This window comes from Clarias gariepinus, chromosome 1 (assembly GCF_024256425.1).
Source record: "Clarias gariepinus isolate MV-2021 ecotype Netherlands chromosome 1, CGAR_prim_01v2, whole genome shotgun sequence".
Classification (NCBI taxonomy): domain Eukaryota; kingdom Metazoa; phylum Chordata; class Actinopteri; order Siluriformes; family Clariidae; genus Clarias; species Clarias gariepinus.
This window is the reverse complement of record NC_071100.1, coordinates 7,497,461-7,522,212: the sequence shown is the minus strand read 5'-3', so window position 1 is coordinate 7,522,212 and position 24,752 is coordinate 7,497,461. Positions and strand designations below refer to the sequence as shown.

At 41.8% G+C, this 24,752-nt stretch overlaps 1 protein-coding gene across 1 annotated transcript; it reads right to left on the bottom strand.

The window, feature by feature from the left end:
• Positions 1–2,814: 2,814 nt before the first annotated feature.
• LOC128511258 (Fc receptor-like protein 5) lies at positions 2,815–24,571 on the bottom strand. Its single transcript, XM_053484069.1, has 9 exons — positions 24,541–24,571; positions 23,980–24,015; positions 21,972–22,223; positions 14,719–15,003; positions 13,187–13,519; positions 10,671–10,946; positions 5,855–6,097; positions 5,511–5,627; positions 2,815–2,819 (listed from the first exon to the last, which is right to left on the bottom strand). The coding sequence occupies exons 1-9, from the start codon at positions 24,569–24,571 to the stop codon at positions 2,815–2,817; spliced, it is 1,578 nt and encodes a 525-aa protein (XP_053340044.1).
• Positions 24,572–24,752: the final 181 nt, after the last annotated feature.

The following is a 24,752-nucleotide window of genomic DNA, read 5'->3' as shown; positions in this document are numbered from 1 at the left end:
AAGCCGTGTTGAGATTGGCATTTACATGTACATTTAGGCATTGGGCAGACGCTCTCATCCAGAGCATAAAACAGAGATGGCACTTTAAGCACCCCAGCAGACCGTCACACCGCAGACTCTTGGCAAGCTGCTCAGTGACGAAGAACACTCCTCATTATTACAGCCAGAAAGGGAAAACACCAGGACATTCACAAGTGACCTGCACTTGTGTCTTTCACACAATTGATAACAGTAAAAAAGAAAAAAAATGTGTAGGTCCCACGATTGAAATCTAATGTAAACAAAAGGATATTTTCTAAAGCTTTATTGCAAACTAAATCGTAATGAACCTCTACTGCAGAATCACCTAATTTTGAAAGAGGAATCTGTTACATGCTCCCTCATGATGCACTGCTAATTAATAGTGTCTAATAATGATGGAAACTTCAAACCACGTTTCGCTCTGTAAGTCTCTCTGGATAAGAGTGTCTTCCAAATACCTAAATGTAAATGTATTGAGACTTAATGTAAAGCAAAGGTTCGTGCTGGTAAAGAGTGGGCATTAACCAGACAACCTGCCGCAACCACGATCTCTCCACTAGACACACTTGAATCTGTCTGCAAGAGACTCCACTGTGCTGTATTTTACTTAAAATTTTCTTCAACACACTTTTCAGTTTTTTTAATTTATATTTTCATTAAGCCAACTTGTAGCAACACAAGAAGTATTAATGGAGTTGGATTTATTCCCCATGTTTACAATCGTTGTTTTGAGTTGGGCACCTCATCACCTACTTTAAATTTAATTAAAGTATACATTTACATAATTGTTTAATTGTCCACTATGTTTTAACTGGCAAATAAATATCAAATCAGAATGAATAAAACAATTATATTGGTTTGATGTTATGGTATATTTGGGTGTCTTTCCAGAACCCAGGCAATCTGTAGATTATAGAAAATGTATTTTTTGACTTAAAACATTTAATTAATTAATTAATTAATTAATTAATTAATTGTATTAGTTCATATTTTTAGTAGGTGGATTGTAGTAGTTTGTCTGCAGTTCAGTTCCTAATTGTTTTATCACTTTTCATAATACTGTCGATTAAAGAGTCTAAAATTATGCTTTATTAATTCTGCATGCGCTGTGCGTTGCTTAAACTGATGGATTATTGTGTATACCGTAATTTTCTCTTGCGGTTTCTTCTCTTTATTATCACGTTGCTAAGTCGGCTTTGTTTCTCATTTTCTTGCCTTCAGTTTTTCCTTTTGAATTTGTTCGCCTCGCTCTTTGATCTTCCAGGTTTGACTCTGCGCTTTCTCTTCTGGTTTTTGGCTTCTATCTAAGGATTTCCGATTTAACACCTCACTCTTTGATCTCCCGGTTATTGAAATCCCGCTCTCTCTTGATTCCACCTCTCGACCACATCTCCCGTCCAAGCCTGCCATCATTTTCCTGCGTTTGCATCCATCTCGTTCTGCGCCGCCCCGTGACTAAATCATACCGGTAATTAAATATAACCGGTAATTAAATACCGGTAATTACAGATAATTTACTTACTGTATCTGATCACTGCACTGTGATGTTAATGGTTCAGTAGTTGCCTGTGTTAGTGGCTCGAGTAAGATGTATTGTTAAAGATAAAAAGACGTTCTTTATCTATGAAATCAAGTTTTTTGTCTAATGAAGTAGAAAATAAGGATTTAGAGTCAGCAAAATGAATCTATGACCCCAACCTGTCTCATGTGAAAAGTTCAGGCTGCTCATGATGGTCTAGGAAATGTTTTCTTTCTGCACATTGTATCCCAGCATCGAGTTGTTCCTAATAAAGTTGCAAGTGAGACTATGTATAGAAATGTTATTGCTCATTAGTCAATAATGGTTTTGTCTTTAATTTGACCTGCTGCAGACACTCTGGATTTATATGAGGATTTTTAGCCAATTTAGGCTTTAAAAGATCTCAGTGAGTGTCAGTGGAGTAAAATTTGACCTCCACATCAACAGTTAAAAGGTTGTGTGTAAGTTATTGCTCTCATGTGTTTACCTTCACACTTTCTTACATCTTCCACTGCTAAATTTGAACTACTTTACTAAAATAGAAAATAAACCACATCCATGTGCTCGTCTCTGCTCTCAGGTATCTAATACCCGCACTGGACTGTGTGTGCTCAGAATTAATAAGTGTTTGTTTCTGCCCAGTAATATTTTAATTTTTACCACAGACAGGTAAATAATCATTAGAATTATTAAAAAGAGAAATAAGAAAGTAATGTATGTTAGTATGGTATTAATGTGAATTAAAATGATATTAGACATTAGATTCCAACAATAATGGAAATGTATGTAATGAAACATTCTAAGCAAAGTTATTGCTGAAAAAAAAGTTAATGGTAAAAAAAAAAAAGATTTTCACAGGAACCCACAGCGACTAAAGACATCACATTAAAGCCAGTCACAAACTTTCCACTAATGAAAGTGCAAACACCATGCAGTCAATTTTTAGCAGATGAAATGATGAGAGGTTGTCACTGAGCAGCAGATGACAGCAGGACACAGAAGATCAGGTACAGATTCCAACAATACAGACTCGTTTACACTCATTAGATTATTTAAATCCTGTGTTTTAAACTCGCTTTACTTGTACTCTTACCTGTTGAACTATCATAGTTACTGAGAGTAGTTACACATCAAACTAAACCCTTCTCATAACAGATATGGATCCACTGATCCACCTGACCAGTCATGTTGAAGTACACACAATGTCCTTATAACACAATAAACTCATCACTCAGGACATTCAGACTGCAGATGAACAACTTTATACCCAACACTCACTCTAATGAAGACACAAAGAGAACATTTACTCACAGAGCATCACAGGGAGAGAACTGAGATCCATTCTGTCTCTACAATGACTGACTGACAGAATAGTGGTTTGTGTTGCAGTGGTTAAAGACTAACCACATCCTGTCGTCTCATAGAGTCACCCATATAGAGAGAGGTAGAGAGAGAGAGAGAGAGAGAGAGACAGATGCGTAAACTAATCTTTCCTTTTTTATATTAAGACTGTTTAACTTTACTATGGTTACAGTTATGATTTTTTTTAAATCTAATGTACATTCAGATATTTAGCTTATTTACAGCACTGCTTATTAATGTCTACCCTTGCTTTATACCATTGCTCACTTGTGGAATTATCCAATTAGCAAATCATGTGTCAGAAGTGCATAAAATCATTCAGTTAATTGTGTTTAAGAAATGTTCTCTCACTCACACATGATCACTCCCACACCCATTTACAGACCATGATCACTGACTACCCCCTCTAGTAGTGTCCACTAAATAATTTCAGTCATGACATAATTCAAATACGTTAAAACAGAACTATTCAATACAATCTGAAATTAAAATAAGAAAAAAAAAACTAACCTGTATGGAGTTAATATCAGCAGATGCAGAAAACTAAAGGCAATTTTAAACAAAAAACACCAAAATGGCTAAATCAATGTATATGAATATGGTCAAGATCCACTAGGGGGAATCCCAGGTGGCCCAGGTCAGCCATTCCACCATCTCATGTCAGTTCCTGTAATGTTAAGGGTTGCTAAATCTTGACATGGGTGCCAGATTGGTGATTAGCTTTGGCATGTCACTGCCCCCTGCTCAGCTGATGTTTGTCCAGCTCTCTGCATGGTTGAGGATTTTGCTCAACATCTCTATTTGGCAAAGCAGTGTCAGGTGGGGAGAGCTCTGTGAAGCCATGACTGATGAATTAAGAGCAGAAGATGGCAAGTGAGCGAGTCAGCAAATAAAAAGCTATAGCTAGTTATGTAGTGTTGGCCACAATCAGGCCATGATCAGGGCTCAGTAAAAACAACTACTTTTAATAATTTAATATTAAGATCAATATTCAGTTATTTGTCACATGCCCCTTTTAGCACAGTCAAATTATATATTTTTTGCACATCACATTTGGGGTCAGAGCGCAGGGACAGCCGCTATATACCGCCCCTGAAGCATATAGGGTTAAGGGCCTTGCTTAAAGGCTTAACAGTGGCAACTTGGTGGTGCTGGGGTTTGAACCAACAACCTCTTCATCTTCATATGCACACCGATCAGCGATAGAACACAAATATACAGAGAAATACTTGATGAAGTATTGTGCTCTTTTATTCCTCCAATATTCAAGGAAAGAATGAGGAGAGAAAAACTAAATTTTATTACAGTCGGCAAAATTACAGTACAGAGCTGCTCTTCTACATTTGCCTGATGATGCTGCACAAACATAAACACTGATGACTAGGTAGACGCTAATGCAGCAGCCCCAGCAAGCATGTCCAAAGTTTTAAGCTTCCAAGCCTGATTAAGTTTGTCTATTTTGACATGAAGCATTGAGAAGAAGGGAAGAGAAGTGGGTTGAAAAGATTTTATACAAGCAGAGAAAGATACTTTATCACTACACCTCTGACACCATGTGATTGGTCTTATGCTGTCAGTGTAAAAGGAAAATCAATGGGCTGCTGTCCCTTTATGATTAGATGGATGATTAAATAAATAAATTACTGCACTCTTGGAGCACTACAGACAAACAGACATCACACTTCATCTTAACAAAAAAAAGATTATTTTATAAGAAATTAGTAAAGAAATTCAGATGAGACAAGAAATTAGCACTATTAAGTGTTTACACAATATTATGCATTATTAGGTGAAACAAAAGTAAGGTGAGAAGGGTGTAAGATGTGTGTAATTGTAGGAGTTCTGTACTAATATCCAGCTGGTAAGATGACGCAAAACCATTGTGCTATGGCATGAAATACAGGCAGCAGTCAGACGTTATCTGGCATTAAGTCCACTTTGAATGCAGTAAACTCCAGTAAAACTGAGCTTTTCACCAACTGCTCTAAATGTAATCAGAATACACAACCTGCACTGGAAAATATTCCACTGTACATTTTCATTCTGACATAACGCAAATTAAACCATATACACTCTGTATATTAAGCACATCTTACCTGTTCTTGTTCAAGTACAGAACTAGGTCTTAGGTCATGAGAATAAAAGTGACTATAAAATACTGAACATTGAAGTGACAAACAGGAAAATTACAAATCAGTATATATAATAAATATATTTATTTATATTTCCAGTCAGTAGATCCTCTTTATATAGATAAACGTTGTTCACTCCTCTGTGACTGGATTTTTAATTCTCTTTTCTTGAGTGTGATCTGTTAAAAGTATTAAAAAAGTTGTTTCAGTTATTTCAGTTGATTATGACAGAAAAGCAACCAAACTGAAACTGCATTTGGTCAACACATCATGTCACAGATCAGTTGAGAAATAAAGTAATTGTCATCTATTCATCCCAAAAGTGTTACAAAGTCATTTCTAAGGCATTTCAAACCCATTATTCACAGATGGAGAAAATTTGGACCAGTGGTTAACCTTCCCAAATGTAGTTAATCAAATGCTTTGTACATTTCCTAAAGAAAAAATGTGTAGAGATGAACTGAAAACGTTCTCACCTCGTGCTCTGTAACATTTAAGTAGCAGAATGATGGTGACCAGCAGATACGGAGAGGCCGTCACTACACTACTGATCAGCATGAGCACTGAATATAAAGCTTCTACACCTGATGGAGCTGAAACAGGATAAATAATGAAAACATTGCTTTATTTATGGTAAAATGTATGTTTTAGCTCCATCTGCAATTTCTCCGCATTTATTTACATTTACAGTTACTTTATCATAGCATGTTGTACACAGACTCAAACAGGCTTAATACTAAAGTTTACATTATTGGGTGATAACAAGTTCAACACATTAAAACATAGTTCCATCTAATGAAATATTTAAATAATTTCTCACCTCTGACTGAGACCCAGCTTTTCAGTGACTCTGAAAAGTGGTTACAGTAGTAGAAACCTTCATCTGACTTTGAGACTTTATGGATAATCATCTCTCCTGTAGTCTGTGTCTGGAGAACTGATCCATCTTTATAGAAATCAGCTCGGAGGATTGAGGGATTCGTGTTGCGATATAAACAGTGTAGAGTCAGAGGATGTCCCTCAGTCACAGGATGGACAGGACTCTCCAGGATCACATCACCAACTAGAACACAGAGAAGCACATGTACAAGATAACGAACTTATTACCTGTGGAGTCTTCACAGACTAAGCTATGAATGCACTTTAACCAGTGTTGGAAGACATTCATTTTTTTAATGTAACTAATTACATTACAAAATTACTGTCTTTAAAAAGTAATCGGTTGCATTACAGCGTTACTTTCTGATAAAAGTATCTAGTTTGAACACTTTTCCATTGCAGAAAATGTAATGCATGTTGATTTAGTCAAAACCTTTATAATTATTTTACCATCATTACTTAGCGAAGTTTGGCCCATAATCTGGTAACTACCAATGCCCCTATCTCACCTACGTGGTTTCGTGCGGTGGCCGTAAGTATGGTTACACCCACGTTACACACAACAGCGACTTTAAGTGTTATCAGACATGCTTATGCATATTGAGAAATAAAACTAAATACCCAACTCATCCTTAACAAGTTGTTTATGCTTATAAATGATGGTGAAGTTACAAAACAGAGGCAAACATCTTGTGCTACTTTGTAACCATTGGATTGTGTATATATATATATATATATATATATATATATATATTTTTACAAATTTAGAGAAAATACAAAATGGACACATTTCACAATTGTCACCTTGCAATCTCCATCACAAACACCTTTTAAACACCATAGCTTTTTAAATGTAAACTAAATGAAAAGAGTTAGCTACACACAGCAACAATCATCATAAACAAAGAAAACACATGCCCTCTGATATCCCTTACTTATTAATACTAAGGGAGTTCTGAATTTTATTATTATTATTATTGATGTGGGTTTCAATACACATGAAGTGGACATACACTCATTATGGAAAAAAATGCATACACACAACAATATACAGAATTATTAAACATAACTCACTATGATCACATCACCAGCTAGAACAGAGAGAAGCACATGCACAATTTAACTAACTCATAATCTGTGGAGTTTTCACAGAGAGTATTTCTGAATATATATATATATATATATATATATTCAATATCTATTCTGAATATATGTGTATATTGTGGCGTGGGTGGGGTTTGAGTAATGACCATCATGCTTTGCGGGAGGGACTGTTATGTGTTCACCGTGTTGGGGAAAGGTGTCTGGGGTAGTGGCTTCGGCCAGGGTGTGTGTGTGTGGATCAGAAGTGTGTCTTGTGTTGTGTGACTGTTATTTGAATGTGCCGTTGTGTCAGAGCGAATAAAATACTCCCAGCCATTTGCATTGGGCAGCAAAATAAGCTCACTCGTCTCTCCACAATCCTTACCGGCGTAAAAACGCTACATTGGTGTCAGAAGTGGGATGGAGAGTAGCGGGTTAGAGCGGCGACCGGAGCGGAGCTGCACGTTCCAGGTTCCGGCACTGGACATTGGGGGGGATTCCTCCAGTGACGCAGCACCGGAGCAAGCTACAGCTCCGTGCCCCGTCCGCCAGCGAAGCGACCTGCAGCTGCGCCTGCCGGCCTACAACGGCGCCGTCGATCCCCACGCGTTCCTCGCCCAGGTAGAGCTAGCCGCCGACTTCGCGGGCTGGTCCTCGGCGGAAACAGCCGTCCGGGTGGCCCTCTCGTTGGAGGGTGACGCGCTGCGGGCGTTGGAAGACCTCTGGGCTGATGAGTGGAAGGACTGGGCAAAGCTGCAGGAGTCGCTCCGCTTCCGGTTCAGCGCAGGTGACCGTAAGGCTATGGCAATTCCGGCGCATGCCGTTCGGCCTATGTAACGCTCCAGCTACGTTCGAACGGTTGATGGAGAAGGTACTAGCCGATATTCCTCGCAACCGTTGTGTCGTTTACCTGGACGATTTACTGGTGCACGGCAGGGAGTTTGAGGTCGCTCTAGCTAACCTATGGGAAGTATTTCTGGCTATCCGGCGGGCGAATTTGCGACTCAACCCTAAAAAGTGTCAGCTGCTGCGGCGAGAGACCGGCTTCCTAGGACATGTAATTAGTGCTAAAGGGATTGCCACCGATCCAACAAAAATAGCGGCGGTACAGAATTGGCCTGAACCGCTAAATGTGTCCCAGCTACGCACCTTCCTCGGGTTAGCTTCTTACTATCGCCGGTTCGTGAAGGATTTTGCCACGATCGCCAGTCCGCTGCATGGCCTCACGAAAAAGAATCAGCCGTTCCGCTGGGACAGGGCGCACACGCGTGCTTTTACTCGGTTACGGGAAGCTCTGGTCACGTCGCCCGTTCTCGGATACCCTGACGTGTCTCGTATGTTTATCCTTGACACGGACGCGAGCGATGTAGGGCTGGGGGCTGTCCTGTCTCAGGTGTCCGAGGGTAAAGAGCGTGTTATCGCCTACTTCAGCCGCGCATTGTCTGGACCTGAGAAAAATTACTGCGTCACGCGGCGCGAGCTGTTAGCGGTCGTCGCGACCCTAAAACATTTTGGGCCATATTTATACGGGCAATCCTTCTCGCTGCGGACCGATCACGCTTCGCTGGTGTGGCTACTTAGTTTTAAAGAGCCCGAGGGGCAGTTGGCGCGCTGGTAAGAGCGGTTGCAGGACTACGACTTTACCGTCCAGCACCGAGCTGGAAAACTGCATGGTAACGCGGACGCTTTATCCCGCCGGCCGTGTAGCAAAGAGCGTTGTCGGCACTGCGAGCGGGTTGAAGAGCGCGTGCGTGGTCGCGACATCGAACACTCCCCGACCCCCGTGAATCGGAACATTATCCCTGCGCAATCCTCCGGAGTCTCCGTCGGTAATCCGCCGTCCGAGCTAGCGTGCAGCCGAGTTACCGCGTCGCTTAAAGCATCGCCTGTAGTCGTTCCGCCTGTGCCACAGATGGACCGTGATCAGCTCATTGCCGAGCAGGAGAAGCATCCGGCGCTGCAACGGGTACTGGGTTGGGTTAACGCGGGCCAGAGACCGGATTATGCCGCAGTTGCTCACTTGGGACAAGAGGAAAAAGCTCTCCACTCGCAGTTTAATCGACTAGCGTTGCGGGGGGGTTTACTCGACCGCCACTGGGAACGGCCGTGTGGCGCTGGCGAATCTTTTCAGCTGCTGGTGCCGCGGACTCTGCGGGCACGGGTGTTGGGAATGATTCACGGCCATGCGGGTGCTGGACACTTCGGAGTCACCAAAACGCTGCAGCGGTTGCGCGCCCACTTCTACTGGCCGGGCTGTCACACTGATAGTGAACTCTTTGTTCACAGATGCGACGTCTGCACGGCAAAGAAGGGCCCTACCCAGCGCTCGCGAGCACCTTTGCAAGATTTTCGGGTGGGGGCACCCATGGAGCGTATGGGCGTGGACATTCTTGGGCCTTTTCCCATCTCCGATCGCGGGAACCGGTATGTGCTGGTAGCCATGGATTATTTCACCAAGTGGCCGGAGGCATTTGCTGTTCCTGACCAGAGCGCTTCCACCACGGCCCGAGTGTTGGTGGATGAGGTGTTCAGCCGATTCGGCGCCCCGGAGCAGTTGCACAGCGACCAGGGGCGTAACTTCGAGGCGGAGGTATTCGCAGCGGTGTGCGAGCGCCTCGGGGTGAAAAAGACCCGCACCACGCCCCTTCATCCGAAAAGTGACGGCCTTGTGGAACGTTTTAATCGAACGCTCACCACCCAACTCGCTGTGCTTACCAGCGACTGGCAAAAGGACTGGGACGAACATTTGCCTCTCGTGCTTTGGGCTTATCGCACAGCGGTGCAGGAGTCCTCACAGCTCACGCCAGCTGCGTTAATGTTCGGTCGCGAGTTGCGCACGCCCGTGGACCTTGTGTTCGGGCCTCCTCCACAAGTGGATTTACCCGCGAAGCCGGGGATGGATTACTTTTGTTCTTTAAAAGACAAACTGTTTCGTGTCCATGAGCTGGCGCGTAGACACTTGGCGAACGCCGGGGTGAAGCAGCGCCGCTTGTATGATACTCACAGCCGGGGGCGAGACTTTGCTGCTGGGGAGCAGGTTTGGGTGTATTCCCCCGGAAGAAAAAGGGGGCTCTCGCCTAAGCTTATGTCGCACTGGGTGGGCCCCTGCACGGTCATTGCTCAGCTCTCTGACGTGGTCTACCGGGTGCGGTTGACGGGGCGGTCGCGATTGGTCGTGCTCCACCGGGACCGGCTTGCTCTCTACCAGCCCCACGTCAGCAAAACATCGAGCTCTGTGGAGGCCGGTCCGCCTCCCCCGCAAAAAGACTCCGGCGTTCACAACGCCAGCGCCGACCACCGTCACGCCTGCTAGACTGAGTTCGCCATGGTGACCGGGGACGGTCACAGCTCGGGTGGGGGCAGTGTGGCGTGGGTGGGGTTTGAGTAATGACCATCATGCTTTGCGGGAGGGACTGTTATGTGTTCACCGTGTTGGGGAAAGGTGTCTGGGGTAGTGGCTTCGGCCAGGGTGTGTGTGTGTGGATCAGAAGTGTGTCTTGTGTTGTGTGACTGTTATTTGAATGTGCCGTTGTGTCAAAGCGAATAAAATACTCCCAGCCATTTGCATTGGGCAGCAAAATAAGCTCACTCGTCTCTCCACAATCCTTACCGGCGTAAAAACGCTACAATATATTATAAAACACTACACTACAAACACACTACAATAGACTCACCATTCACTGTAATGTTGACAGGATTACTGTTTTCCCCAGATTCAGACTCACACCAGTAAACTCCAGTGTAGGATGTGTTAAGGGAACTGATTTTACATGTAGATCCTGTAACTGATCCGCACCATGAACAATCTGATACCCTCTCACTGTGTGTGTATCGTCTCACTGTCCATCCAGTAGAGTGTCTCTGGTCCTCACAGCTCAGTGAGAGAGAGTCACCAGTAAAGTGTTGAGTTCTGCTGGGATTGATGATCAGAGAGACTGGAGGAGATTCACCTTAAACACAAAAGAGAGACATGGGAATATAACCAAGTTCAATATGGAACACAATGCAAAAGCAAGAAACAAAATCAAAACTGTGCCACTGAGTACAGGAAAGACACTAAGCAACACAAAGGGTATAATTAAAGTGTTTTGGATGAAACTACTGTAGTAATTCATCCTAATGATCAGGCCGTCAAATCATCACGTGTCCACCAGAGGGCACCATCATCTCAGAACTGCCGTAGGTCTAAAATTAACAAAGCCCCCTACAATATTGCACCGTCTAATGTTATCATCTTTGTATCAGGTTGTAGCGCAGCTACATAAAGGGCTCTTTTATACAGGTGAATATAAGCAGGCTTAAGGTTAAAAAAGCTAAGGTGCCCTATAAATCATGTCTAGAGGAAGGTTTTAATTGCCTGTGAACATTTTGTGAATTGGTTCCCGCTTGTGCTCTCGCGAGAGTGCACTGCCAGTCCGAACGGTAAGACGCATGTGGCCACCTGACACAGATATAAAGCGAACCCGGTGCTGTGTCGAAGTTGGTTCCCCCATCAGAATACGTTTTTTTAGCCCCACCCCTGTGAAAACGGCACAGGGAACGCGCATTTAGGAGAAGGCTCGCCCACGGAGGGTTATGCGTGAACCAGTGAAGTTCTACGGAGCGTGATAAAGGCCAAAAAGACATTGTTCGCGCTTTTTAATCCCTGAAAAAGACGGCGAATTTCACGCGCCTTAAAAACGAAACTTATCATAACATGCGTTGTATTTTTTCTGGTATACACTACCTATAATTTATTTATGCTATTTTACCAAGGGAATATATATATATATATATATATATATATATATATATTTTTTTTTTATAAATAAAATACATGGACACTAGTCCATTTGCTGATTTCTTTAATATACAGATTGATGTGACCTAGTGAGTTGACTTCACGCGGATAAAATACTAATTATCTCTCATTATTATTATTATTATTATTATTATTATTATTATTATTAATGTCTTGAGACTGTATCTGACGGGTCTCTATTCTGGCATTATGGTTCTGCTGAAAAGACGTCTGAGAAGAAATATCAGACATAATATCACCAGTGTTACTGCTGACTTGTTTCCCGACCACAGGGAAAGACATTGTGCTTTGTCACTGTCAGATACAGTTTCCCTTATATTTTCGAGTACTCATACATAACTGACTGTTGTTACTGATTTGTTCTTACACCACAGGTGAATTAGCAGAGTTTTATCTCTCTAAATGTGTTCATTGTCAATGTTAGATACTGATTCGACACTGTTTTCTATATAAATAACTTCCTTTATGTATCAGACCGTTACTGCAGTTCTTAGAGTTTCATCATTCTAAAACTAAGTACAGTATGTTTAAATGTCCATGTTCTAAGTAAATATTAAAAGTTCTGTTTCCGCTTACCTGTTTACACAGCAAAAGTAAATCTGATGGTTTAGTGAAGTTTGAGCATTCTAAATATGTCCTTTATAGCAGTAGAAACACATTCTGATGGCTAGAGCTCGTGCTATCAGATAAGGTTCCCCCTCTACTTTTTACATACAGATGTGTCCACAGCTGTCAAAATGGTACTACTCACATGTTGGAGAGTGACTCAGGTAGATCATTCTGAATATGTCCATGATAGCAGATAGCAAGGGAAACACATCCTGATGGCTGGAGTTCATTCATTACATTTCATTCAGTACATTTCTGGAATATTGCCAACCGGACTGCTTCACTGGATTACTCTAACTCCGATATCGAACTGCTGGTTTATTTCCATCATACGTCATACCAATAACCTGAACTTTGGACATTCAATCCACCCGCACCCATTGTTAGTTTGTCTAGATTTTGTAAATATCGTTTTCTTTGTTTGTTTTGCTGCACTTTTCCTTTATTTTTTTGTGCAATACACTGTTAGGTTTTGCTAGTTGGTCGTTGTGTTTCTTGTTCACCGAATCTCAAGATTACAATCTCTATTTTTAGTGTAACACTCATTTTATACTCAATCTGATCCTTACAAGTTTATCTAGAGATATAAATAACAAAACAGATGAATCACCCATATGAAAGACAGTACATGGGTTTAAACATCAATGTCATAAATGGGCAAACTATTAGCATTTAGAGCTCTTTCTTTACCTTATAAATATTAATAAATAAATGTTACATTAATTACATTCACACAACCACATCCTACAGTAAATTACTGTTGTTGTTATTTTCCCTCACCAGTGATCCATAGTGTCTGTAGATTGCTGTACTGTGTGTGTAAGGCTGGTTCTCCTCTCTCTCCTCTACACACATAAACTCCTGTGTGTTTAAGATCAGCAGGACTGAGAGTGTAGGAGCCTCCAGATCCTCTGCTGCTGTCTGAGAGGAGCTCCACATACATGATAGAGCCATCGCTACAATATATTTTAGTCACACCATGTCTGTAGGGAACAACTCTGTGCCAGCTGAATGTCCAGTCTGTAGAGGAGTCTGTAACCTCACAGCTGAGAGTCACTGAGTCTCCTTCAGTCAGCCAGCTCTGTGGAGATACACTCAGTACCGCTGGTCTCTCTGTTACACAACACATGTGAAATTAATTTGTAGATTTTTTTTAAAATAAACAATCAAAATACAGAATATCTAATTGCACATTTTAGTGTCACTTAAGCAAACTCACATACTCGCATCCTACAAAATAAAAATATCACACCTGCTCCTTTAAATGTCTAGTTACCTGCGTGTGTTATTGTTATAGAATAGTAATTTTAATGAGACTATCATGAATTTTTTATAATTTGTCATAAAAAGATGGTTTAAGAAGAGTGGAAAATGCTACAGTACCCTTTAATCAAAAATTTCATCTAATTTAAAAAGAAACCTTTTTTTTTAATTCTGTGAGTGTAAACCTTTGAACGTATTTTTTTTATTATTATTAACAGTTGATGAAATGAATAATGCAGGCTTTAGTCTTTATGAAGCGCATACATTATGACTCAGATAAACACAATGGTTTTACCAGACTGCATTGCTATTATGTCATGTGCTAGTTAGCGTCTAGCTTCTGTTACAAAAAATACAAGACCACTACAAAGATTCAGTAGGGGGTGCAAGCTGAGATTTCACTGCTGGCACAAAATTTAATTTTTGTCTTGCATTTAAAATGTGCTGCTTATTTCAGTCCATGTTCATCGAGCTTACTGTTTTAATTTTTAGTGCTATTTGTGTTTCTTTTCGTGTTTTACATTAAAATGTTAAATGCTTTTTTAAATCTCTGACTCTTACAAAGTGCTGAAACTGGAGACTCCTTCCATCAATTAAAATACATACAATAAAATTCTCCTTAGAGAAAACTTAACCCTATCAATGACTACATTTATTTATTTTTGTCAAACATATTTTAAACTCTTCATCAGGTTTTGTATCCAGAATACACATCACTTTGAAAGAGCGGTCATGATAGCTGGGTATATTTATTTGTTTGTTTATTCCTGAATAAGTTGTAACACCTGTGTTTACTAGTCTGGGTTTTTTACATATGAGAGTAAATCTCTCCGATAAACACACACCTAACTGATTTACTTACTTTACTGAGTTAAACCCTGAGTTAGACTTTGTTAGACCTCTCTGGTCTCAAATTCTGTTTTAAACGTATTTCAACATGATTTAAAATATTATAGAATAACATGGAATTGTTATAGTTATGCACAATTTATATTCTCACTACTTCTAACTTTAATCATGTTGGAAATAGAAAAAAAATCACCTTTTACCTTTTGCAGTAAGCGTGACTTCATTGCTGTACTCTGTGTAGTAGTGTATGTAATACGCTGCCCAGGTGTTATACCTGCGTGCTCTGCACTTAAACACTGTGTCTTCTGTATTATACACTGTCACAGGGACTGTGTTTACTGTACTCAAACGCTGTAACTGCTGATTATTTTTGTACCAGTGAAACTCCCATCCAGTGCCCTGATTCAGCTCACAGGTCAGAGTGACGGTGTCTCCAGTGTAGATGGAGCACTGAGGATTCACTCTCACAGTCGGTTTAGGTTTTGCTGTTGGGATGAAATGTTGAAGGAGGCAGAGCTGCTTATACTTTTACAACATAAGCAGCAGATTTAACATTTGATACAAAATCCTGATGCAAATTTATTACAGTTATACATTTAGGCATTTGGCAGACGCTCTCATCCAGAGCGACTTACAAAAAGTGCTTTACTAGCTTGGCAGATACTTAAGCTAACAAGTTCCTCTAAGAGAGTGAGATGCTAAACTTGATCTAAGTTTACATGTAAAAAGCTCTGTAAAACTAAATATACAAACAAAAGACACCATAAAACAAGGTGTCTTATGCATCACAATCCAACTAATACAGAATAGAACATATTTAACATGTTCACTTAAATACCTAAAGTTCAATAAATCAGCTTTTACACAATTTGTACACATCTTCCTTTAAATTAAACTATTAGCAAACAGAATATAAACCTAAATACTCACATATGTATATTTTTTAAACCTTCACAACTCTAGGAGGACACACTTAAGACGTTCATTTCATTAGACCACTAGATGTTGCTATGGGGCTGTTGTCACTGAGGTCGGCACACAATGTCATGTAAATCAATGCTTTGTGTGTGCGTAAGAGAGAGGGTTTTTTTCCGTTTTTGTTTTAATTTTAAAAACAAATAAGAAAAACCTGTGCACATTGTACACACACAGAAGAATTCAACATACATCCTATACAGTACATACACATGCAGTAAAATAAAATAATAAAATAAAGAAAATAAACAGGGTGTGCTGTCTGTCGCTTTGGTCTGCGTGAACTGCAGGGAGAAACACGTCATTAAAATGAACTGAAACTCAGCAACTCGAAAATAAATAATCTGTTTTTATTCTGTTTTGTTTCTTATTACAGCTGATGTGATCTCGCTTCCCTGTGCACGCGCTGTTGATGAAAGGTTCATTTCCATATGAACAGCGCGCGCACGGGGAGGCAGGATCACATTAGCTGTAATGAGCCGATACAGGAGAATCTGTCCCACTCCTTACTTTCATACAGATTACATAAAAACAGATTATTTGTTTTCGAGTTAAATTAGTAAATGTAAAAGTAGACAATTCAAGATTTCTATAGATATGTATTTTGTGTCTCTCTGTGGAATATTTTCTGAGTTTCAGTTCATTTTAATGACGTGTTTCTCCCTGCAGTTCACACAGACCAAAGCGACAGACAGCGCACCCTGTTTATTTTCTTTATTTTATTAATGCTCAAAGTTTTATTTTTAACATGTGTGCATACAAAAAAAAGTAGACAATTTACAGATTTGATTAATATATAGATCTTGTCTGTACGATCAAAACTGAAAGTGTAATTTAAGTTCTTATTGGCGTCATCAGGGGAAAACGCCTTAAAACGCATATGTGCGTGCGCGGACCTCAGAGGGTAAAATATAGTTGAGGTGAAAGCGCAGGGTTATATGATGATGCCCAGATAGAAGATACGCTTCCAGGCTATCCCTTTCCTGGAACATCATCCTCCCTAAAAAGCTAATACTTCCTTTCAAGCTGTGTAGACTTTTTTCTTCCCTGGAAGGTTCATGTGCCCAGGACCATGGGGGTGGCCCCCCAATGGGGAGAGGCACGCAGAATTCCTTTCGAGAATGAAGTGTTCTCGTGAGGTCAGTGTTTTTGCTTCGCCACCACTGGTGTTTCGGGCAACACCAGTCTCCAATAAAGTGTTAGCTCTTCGGTTTTTCTTCGGTTGCTGGGAAATGGGGCCATGGAACATGTTCCCCTACCAGACAGTGAGTCAGGCTACTACAGTCGGTATTTCTTGGTTCCCAAGAGGAACGGGGGGCTACGTCCAATTTTTAGATTTTCATGGGCGCTATCTAAAATAAATAAATACAGCTTCAAAATGTTGACTGTTAAAGTGATTGCTCTCAAATCCTACCAAGCGATTGATTTGGGACAATCGATTGAAGGATGCTTACTTCATATAGTAATATTGCCACAACACAGGAGGTTCCTAAGGCTGCTTTCGGGGGCGAAGCTTACCAGTATCGGGTCCTTCCATTTGGTCTAGCTCTCTCATCCGCACATATACGAAATGGATGTAGTTCTGGCTCTTACGACTCCACGGCATCCGTATTTGAATTACATAGACAACTGGCTGGCCCAGTCTCAGTAGCTAGCGCTTTGACATCAGCATGTCGCCTAGCTCATCTTTGTTTTTTAGGATTGAGACCCAACGCCACGAAAAGTGTGCTCTTTCCTGTTTAGAGGACAACATATTGGGTGTCACATGGGATTCGATTGTAAGCGGGCACAGCTGTCTCCCGCTCGTGTCAAATTCATTCTCAACACCCTCAAGGAAATCAAGCTAGACCAGAAAGTGATGATCACTTTCAGAGATCTTAGCTCTTATGGCAGCTGTATCCATGGTGACACCTTTGGGCCTTCTGTACATGAGAGCATTTCAGTTGTGGCTAAGAACCAGGGGATTTCACTCAAGGGAGCTGGAGAGGCCATCTTCTCACGCGGCACATCAATTGCCTCGAAATGATGGCTCTATTTCTGTCCCTAAAGCACTTCCTCCAGCAGTTGAGAGGCTACCATGTCCTAGTGCGGGTGGACAACACTATGGCAGTTTCATATATTAATCGCCAGGACGGACTGTGCTCGTGCCGCTAAATAGCTAGCGCACCAGGTTTCTGTCCCTTAGGGCGATTTACATTCCAGGGCATATGAATGTGGGAGCAGTTGTACTGTCCAGTCAATCTCTGACACACAGGAAATGGAAACCCCACCCCGAAATAGTCAGTCAATCTGGGAGAGATTTCAGGTAGAAGAGGTGGACCTGGTCGGGGGGGCGTCCGCCACTACACTGGGTGAGAGATGCTATTGCCCTCTCCTCTAAGGCGCCTCACTTCGCCTCTAGGAATCAGGGCTCATTTAACCAGGGGGATCGCCTCATCTACTGCACTAGCAGGAGATATTCCCCTGCAGAAAGTGTGTGACGCAGCGGGGTGGTCCTCTCCGCACACATTTGTTAGATTTTATAATCTGGATGTTCATGCCACTCCGGGCTCACGGGTCCTCGAGTCAGCTTCCCAGATATAGTTCTGAGACCTTCTAGGCCTTGTGCGCACACGCTACACAACCTTGGGGTCCAGACACTTGCAGTGCGGTGGCGTTGGTATTCTTATTCCCATAGCGTTTTCACGCAGCATCGAGTGTAGCCTTTGAAAGGGAACATCTCGAGAAGGAGGTACAACGCACAGGTCTTGTACCTGGTGAAACACAGGAGGAGCCCGGCCAGGAGGCAACCCACAGAGCCCAGTCCCTCCACGTACCTCGGACTCATAATACAAGCAAAGTAACTTGCACAGCACCAAATTAAGTGGCTTCCAGCCAGCAAGAGGAGCAAGTGGATGCAGTTTGACAAGGATGTGTCCAACATCATTCTGGCCACGGCCAAGGGAGATGTGGACAGCCGACTGACAACAATGACCACCATCATTTTTAGCTATGCTTCAGAAAGATTTGGGCAGGTTGACAAAGGAAAATCACAATCTGTGTCTTACACAATGAACCGCAGGGCCACCCAGATACATCATCTGCATCAGGAGCTCCACACCCTCAAGAAGCAGTACAAGGCTGCTACCGATAAGAAGAAGAAATCCTTAGCGGAACTGAGAGACATCTTGCATAAGAAATTGATGAATCTTTGCAGGGCAGAGTGGCACCGGAGACGGGAAAGAGAGTGAGCAAGGAAGCGGGCAGCATTCATTGCCAATCCCTTTGGCTTTACAAAACAACTGCTTGGGGATAAGCGCAGCGGCCGGCTGGAGTGCTCCATAGAGCAAGTTAATCGCTTTCTCGAAGACACCATAAGCAATCCTCTGAGAGATCTGGAACTGGAGCCCAACAAAGCCCTCATCCGCCCAAGCCCCCCCAACAGTAGAGTTCAACCTGAAGGAGCCAAGCCTAAAGGAGGTTGAGGAGGTCATCAAGATGGCCCAATCGGCATCTGCACCGTGCCCCTGTGGAATTCCTTACCTGGTCTACAAGCGCTGCCCAGAACTTCTACGGCACCTGTGAAGGATCCTGAAGGTGATTTGGAGAAGGGGGAAAGTAGCTAATCAGTGGAGGTGTGCTGAGGGAGTTTGGATCCCCAAAAAGGAAAACTCAAGATATATCAGTCAGTTTCGATCCATTTCACTATTAAGTGTGGAAGGGAAGGTGTTTTTTTAGCATTGTTTCACGAAGACTGACCGAGTTTCTCCTCAAGAACAGCTACATTAATTCGTCAGTGCAGAAAGGAGGGATCTACGGCACACCTGGCTGCTTGGAACACACGGAAGTAGTAACACAACTGATTAGAGAGGCCCATGAAAACAGAGGTGACCTAGCTTTTTTGTGGTTGGACCTGGCGAATGCCTATGGGTCCATACCACACAAGCTGATAGAGCTCTCTCTGCACGTCCGCCATGTTCCCAGGAAAATCAAGGACCTCATTCTGGATTATTATAATAACTTAAGGATGAAAGTCAGTTCTGGGTCTAAAACATCACACTGGCATTGTATAGGGAAAGGAATAATTACAGGTTGTACCATCTCTGTTATGCTATTTTCCCTAGCCATGAGTATGGTGGTTAAGTCAGCCGAGGTGGAGTGCAGAAGGCCTCTGAATAAGTCTGGTGTGCGACAACCCCAATCAGAGCCTATATGGATGACCTCACAGTAACAAAAACATCGGTACCAGGGTGCAGGTGGATTTTACAAGGGCTCAAAAAAATCACCAGCTGGGCAAGGATAAGTTTTAAGCCCTTCAAATCAAGGTCCATGGTGCTGAAGAATGGGAAGGTGATTGACAAGTTCCATTTTTCGTTCTCAGGAATTGTCATCCCAACAATCACAGAGCAACCCATCAAGAGCTTGAGAAAATTGTTCAACTTCAGCCTGAAGGATTCAGCAGCCATCCAGAAGGACAGTTTAGAGCTCGGCACCTGACTCACCAAGGTAGATAAGTCGGTGGAAGGTTCAAAGCCTGGATCTACCAGCATTCAATACTACCCCGCATTTTATGGCCCCTGCTGATTTATGCAGTCCCAATGACAGCAGTTGAGACCTTAGAGAGGAGGATCAGCAGCTTTCTTCAAAAGTGGCTGGGCCTTCTTCGCAGCCTCACCAGCGCAGCCCTGTATGGAATAAGTAACATTCTGCAGCTACCTATGGTGGCATGCACCAGGGAAGCCCTACCTTACAGGGACTCAAGGGAGTGAAAGCTGTCAGCATCTGGTATCGAGGTGAGGACAGGAAGGAAGTGGAGGGCTTAAGACAAAAGAAACTGCTGGGCACCATCGCAACAGGTAGAGCAGGGTTGGGCTACTTTCCAAAGACCCTCATCAGCCAGACCCGAGGAAAGGAAAGACACCACCTGATCCAGGAAGAAGTTAGAGCGGGTGTGGAGGAAAAGCGAGTGAGTAGGGCAGTGTAACTACGGCAACAGGGAGCATGGACGAGGTGGGAGAGTGTACTAAGGCGAAGGATTACCTGGGCAAACATCTTGCAGCCAGACTTCCAGCGGGTCCGCTTCTTGGAGTGTTCAGTCTATTATGCCCTACCAAGCCCAGCGAACCTCCATGTGTGGGAAAAAAGTGAGACACCCTCCTGCCCTCTGTGCTCCGGCAGAGGCTCTTTGGAACACCTCTTCAGTGGCTGCCTGAAGGCTCTGGCGGAGGGTTGCTATCAGTGGTACCATGACCAGGTGCTCAAGGCAGTCACTGAGAGTTTAGCCTCAGCCATCAGCTCCAGCAAAAACCAACATGCTCCGATGAAGGCAATCTCCTTTGTTAAAGCTGGAGAAAAACCCAGGGCACACCAACAAATGGCAACAGGCCTACTCCACACAGCATCTGACTGGCAGCTGCAGGTGGATCTGGGAAAACAGTTGAAGTTCCCCCAGCACATTGCAACAACAACCCTCTGGCCAGATATGATCATGACCTCTCAGTCTTCAAAACAGCTAATCATACTGGAGTTGACAGTGCCCTGGGAGGAAAACATTGAGAGGGCCAACAAGAGGTAGAGGGCTAAGTACCAGGAACTGGTGGAGGAGTGCAGGGAGCGGGGCTGGAGGACCTTCTACGAGCCCATAGAGGTAGGCTGCAGGGGATTTGCAGGAAGATCTTTGTGCAAGATTCTAAGCAGTCTGGGCATCATAGGAGCAGCAAAGAAGAGGGCCATTAAGTCCGCAAGCGAAGCCGCTGAGAAGGCCACCCCGTGGCTTTGAATGATAAGGGCAGATCCATGGGCTGCTACTGGGATGCAAGTTGGGGCCTGATCACCCACAGCTGGGTCGACTGGGTGAGGGTGTATGATGCTGTGCGACCCTAAACACTCAATGACCTCAGAAAACATCATTGATGATGCGTCCCAGTGCATCCAGGAGATGTTTCTTAAATAGTAGTAAAACAAAAGCCCAATACAGACACTAAATCCTGTAGATACACATGACTATTTAATTTAGATTGTCAACAGATCACACATATGGTAGAGGGTGGGACAGAAACTTAAAACTGGAATTAAATAAATACATGTTTTACCAAAGCTTATAATCTTAATCATAAAATTATAGAATCTTCATAAAAAAGAGAAGGGACACATTTATAAATCCAAGGTCTCTATGTGTCCTCTAATAAAAGAAATTATGGCACCCAAGGGCCAGATAAGATTTTCTCCCTTTTTATAATTTCATGTATTTCTTCATATTATTGTGGTGTCAGTCTAATTAACAGTTTACTGTGTGCTATTATTTATACTGACTCACCACAGATATACAGTAAATATAATATGAATCCCAGGAAGTCCTGATGATTCTTGTGAAAGAAATGACCAGATTACACAGAGAAGTAAAATCAGCACTAATCAATCCTCAGTCACTATCAACTGAAAATCCAAATCCTCAAATAATTATAAGATTTTAAAGACAAACACAAACACACAGACTCACCTGATACAGTCAGTGTAACAACATTACTCTCTAACTGTGTATAGTCATCTTTGCAGGTGTAGTCACCACTGTCAGAATTTAAATTAACCCAGAAAGATAACGAGACTCCATATTGACAGAAGCCGTTATTCTTATACCATGTGTATGACCACTGAGTGTCTCCTCCTCCCTGTATTTCACATCTAAGAGTAGCAATCTCTCCAATGAACACGTGTGTATCAGGCTTTATGGAAACCACAGCTTTAGGCCTCCCTGTAGAAATATTATACTGTTAAACAATACATAAAGTAGATTGCACTGCACACAAAGTCACATGAACATTACAAAATAAGTTTTGTTAGAAATAATGCAGTCTGTGTTGGTGTGACTGAAAGAGAAGGTGTCTGGTTTATACTTAGCATGTTCAGAAGTAGTGACTCTCCTTATATAATAAATCTATATAGTATATTGATCTCCTTATATTGCTAATCTATAGATGGCATATAATCTGTATATATATCGATAATCTTTAAATAATCTAATAAAATAGCTGGTATACAAAAAGAAAAAAATATATATTTTGACCTCATTAAACTACTTTAAGTGTTTCCTAAGGTCTTACACTCACTCCTCCTTCCCTATGTTGGTTATCCTTTAGAGGTCGCAGGAGGCCTGGAGCTAATCACAAGAAACTTGGGGCCACCCACACACACACACACACAAACTGGCAATTTGGGAACACCATTTAGCCTAATCTGCATGTCTTTGAATGGTGGGGAATAAAGCATAGTGGTATATTATATGGTAAGAATATGCAAACTTCACACACACACATACACACACAAACAGACCCATGCAGAAACCAAACTCTGGATAACCAATACACCACATGCTACAGTCCTTTTTTTTTTATTTAGTTAGAGTGAGTTATCTTGGTTTATGACAATCACATTTATTTAATCACATAGGATTACTAGTTATATTATCAGGACAACAAGCTAGCTTAGACGTCAGAATGAGCAACATATCCCCAAAACTCTACCCTTGTGTTTAAACTGTTTTATTACATCATCAATCATTTTTCAGTCTTTTATTTTCACCGAGTAACAACTAGAAATTGAATTTCCCACTGAGTAATATGAGACTGGGCAGCATTACAGTTTGACTACCTTGGTTCTGCTTTACATGCGCACACACGTGTGTTATAATAAACAGTACACGCTTGCGTGAAGCTAAAGCAAGTCTCTTTCTATGCGTCATTGGACAGTGCGCCCCTCCCCTCCCCCCTCGCCTTCACACACACACACCCACACGCACACACACACACACACACACACTCTCTCTTAACAGAAACACTGCTCTGTCGCTGTACTTTTTAAAGATAAAGTGAGCATAAATTTGTTTTATTTTTACTTTACAGCGGTGATTTCATTAGTGTGACGCACACTCGAGTTTCATTAGTGATTTTCCTTGTTAATTTTCCTGATAAAACAGTGTTTTCATTAATGTGTATGTGTGAAACTGAAATAAGAGAGGAGGAAGAGTTACTGTGTAGGATGAGAAGACTGAGAGGGGAAGGGCTCACACGCACACGCACACACACAAAAAAAAAACATCTGCATGCACACTGATGAAAAGACTTATCTGTTGGGATTTATTTTTACTTTTTTTAAAGGTGAAGTGCAGGTTCATTTGTTTTATTTTTACTTGATTTTTTATATTAATTATTTTTATGTGTTAATTTTTTGGGCTGTGGAATAAATAATTTGATTTTCCATTATTACTTAGGGGGAAAGTCACTTTAATTTACAAGTGTTTTAATATATGAGCCCACTTCTGGAATGAATTATGCTCGTAATCCAAGGCTCCACTGTATTTATCTTAACTGACAATAAATCTTGTTAAACCACCCGAAGGCATAAAGTGGATTGCAGTTGACACTTTGTACAGAAACATCAGCCACAATATAAATAATAAAAAAATATACTGTACATTATACATTATATAGGATAAACTGTGTATAAATCACCTTGATTATGGGCCTCTGGTACAAGTGAAACCAACACTAAAAAGGAAACAGAAACAGAGAACATGACAAAAATATGAACATGATTTAACCTATTCATGAAAACAGCACATTGTAGTCACACAAAACACACACGATTCATTCTTATTCAGAAAATTGAATCTACTTCCTGTTAAAAATTTACTATTCTCATTAATGTCTTTAATTTTGCTTTTCTACACAACATGGTGTTTTTCAATGTTGGCTCAGCTTACTGTGTTTAGGCTCTGTATTACTGATTGGAAGGTTGATTGGAAGGACTGATTGGAAGGTTGTTATAAAGCTGAGATATGCAAAGAATAAAGAAATTCACTGTGCAGTAATGTATATGTGCAGAATAAAGGCTGAACTAAAGTGCAGGGTGTGATCATCTTATCACATAAAAACCAACACAATGTCACACTGTAACATTCAGCACATGTGCTAATCACACAATAAGCTCATCACAGGACATTTAGACTGCAGATGAACAACTTTATACCCAACACTCACTCTAATGAAGACACAAAGAGAACATTTACTCACAGAACATCACAGGGAGAGGACTGAGATCCATCCTGTCTCTATAATGACTGACTGACTGACTGAGCAGTAATGTGAGTTAAAGTCTCAACAGTTCTCATGTTTTCTTGAGGAAAGGACAGTGACAGTTTATGGTCATACTGAGCACACCTTGGAAATAATAAAAATATATTCTCTTAGACATGCAGCAGTGGAGTGTGTGAGCACATGTTCAT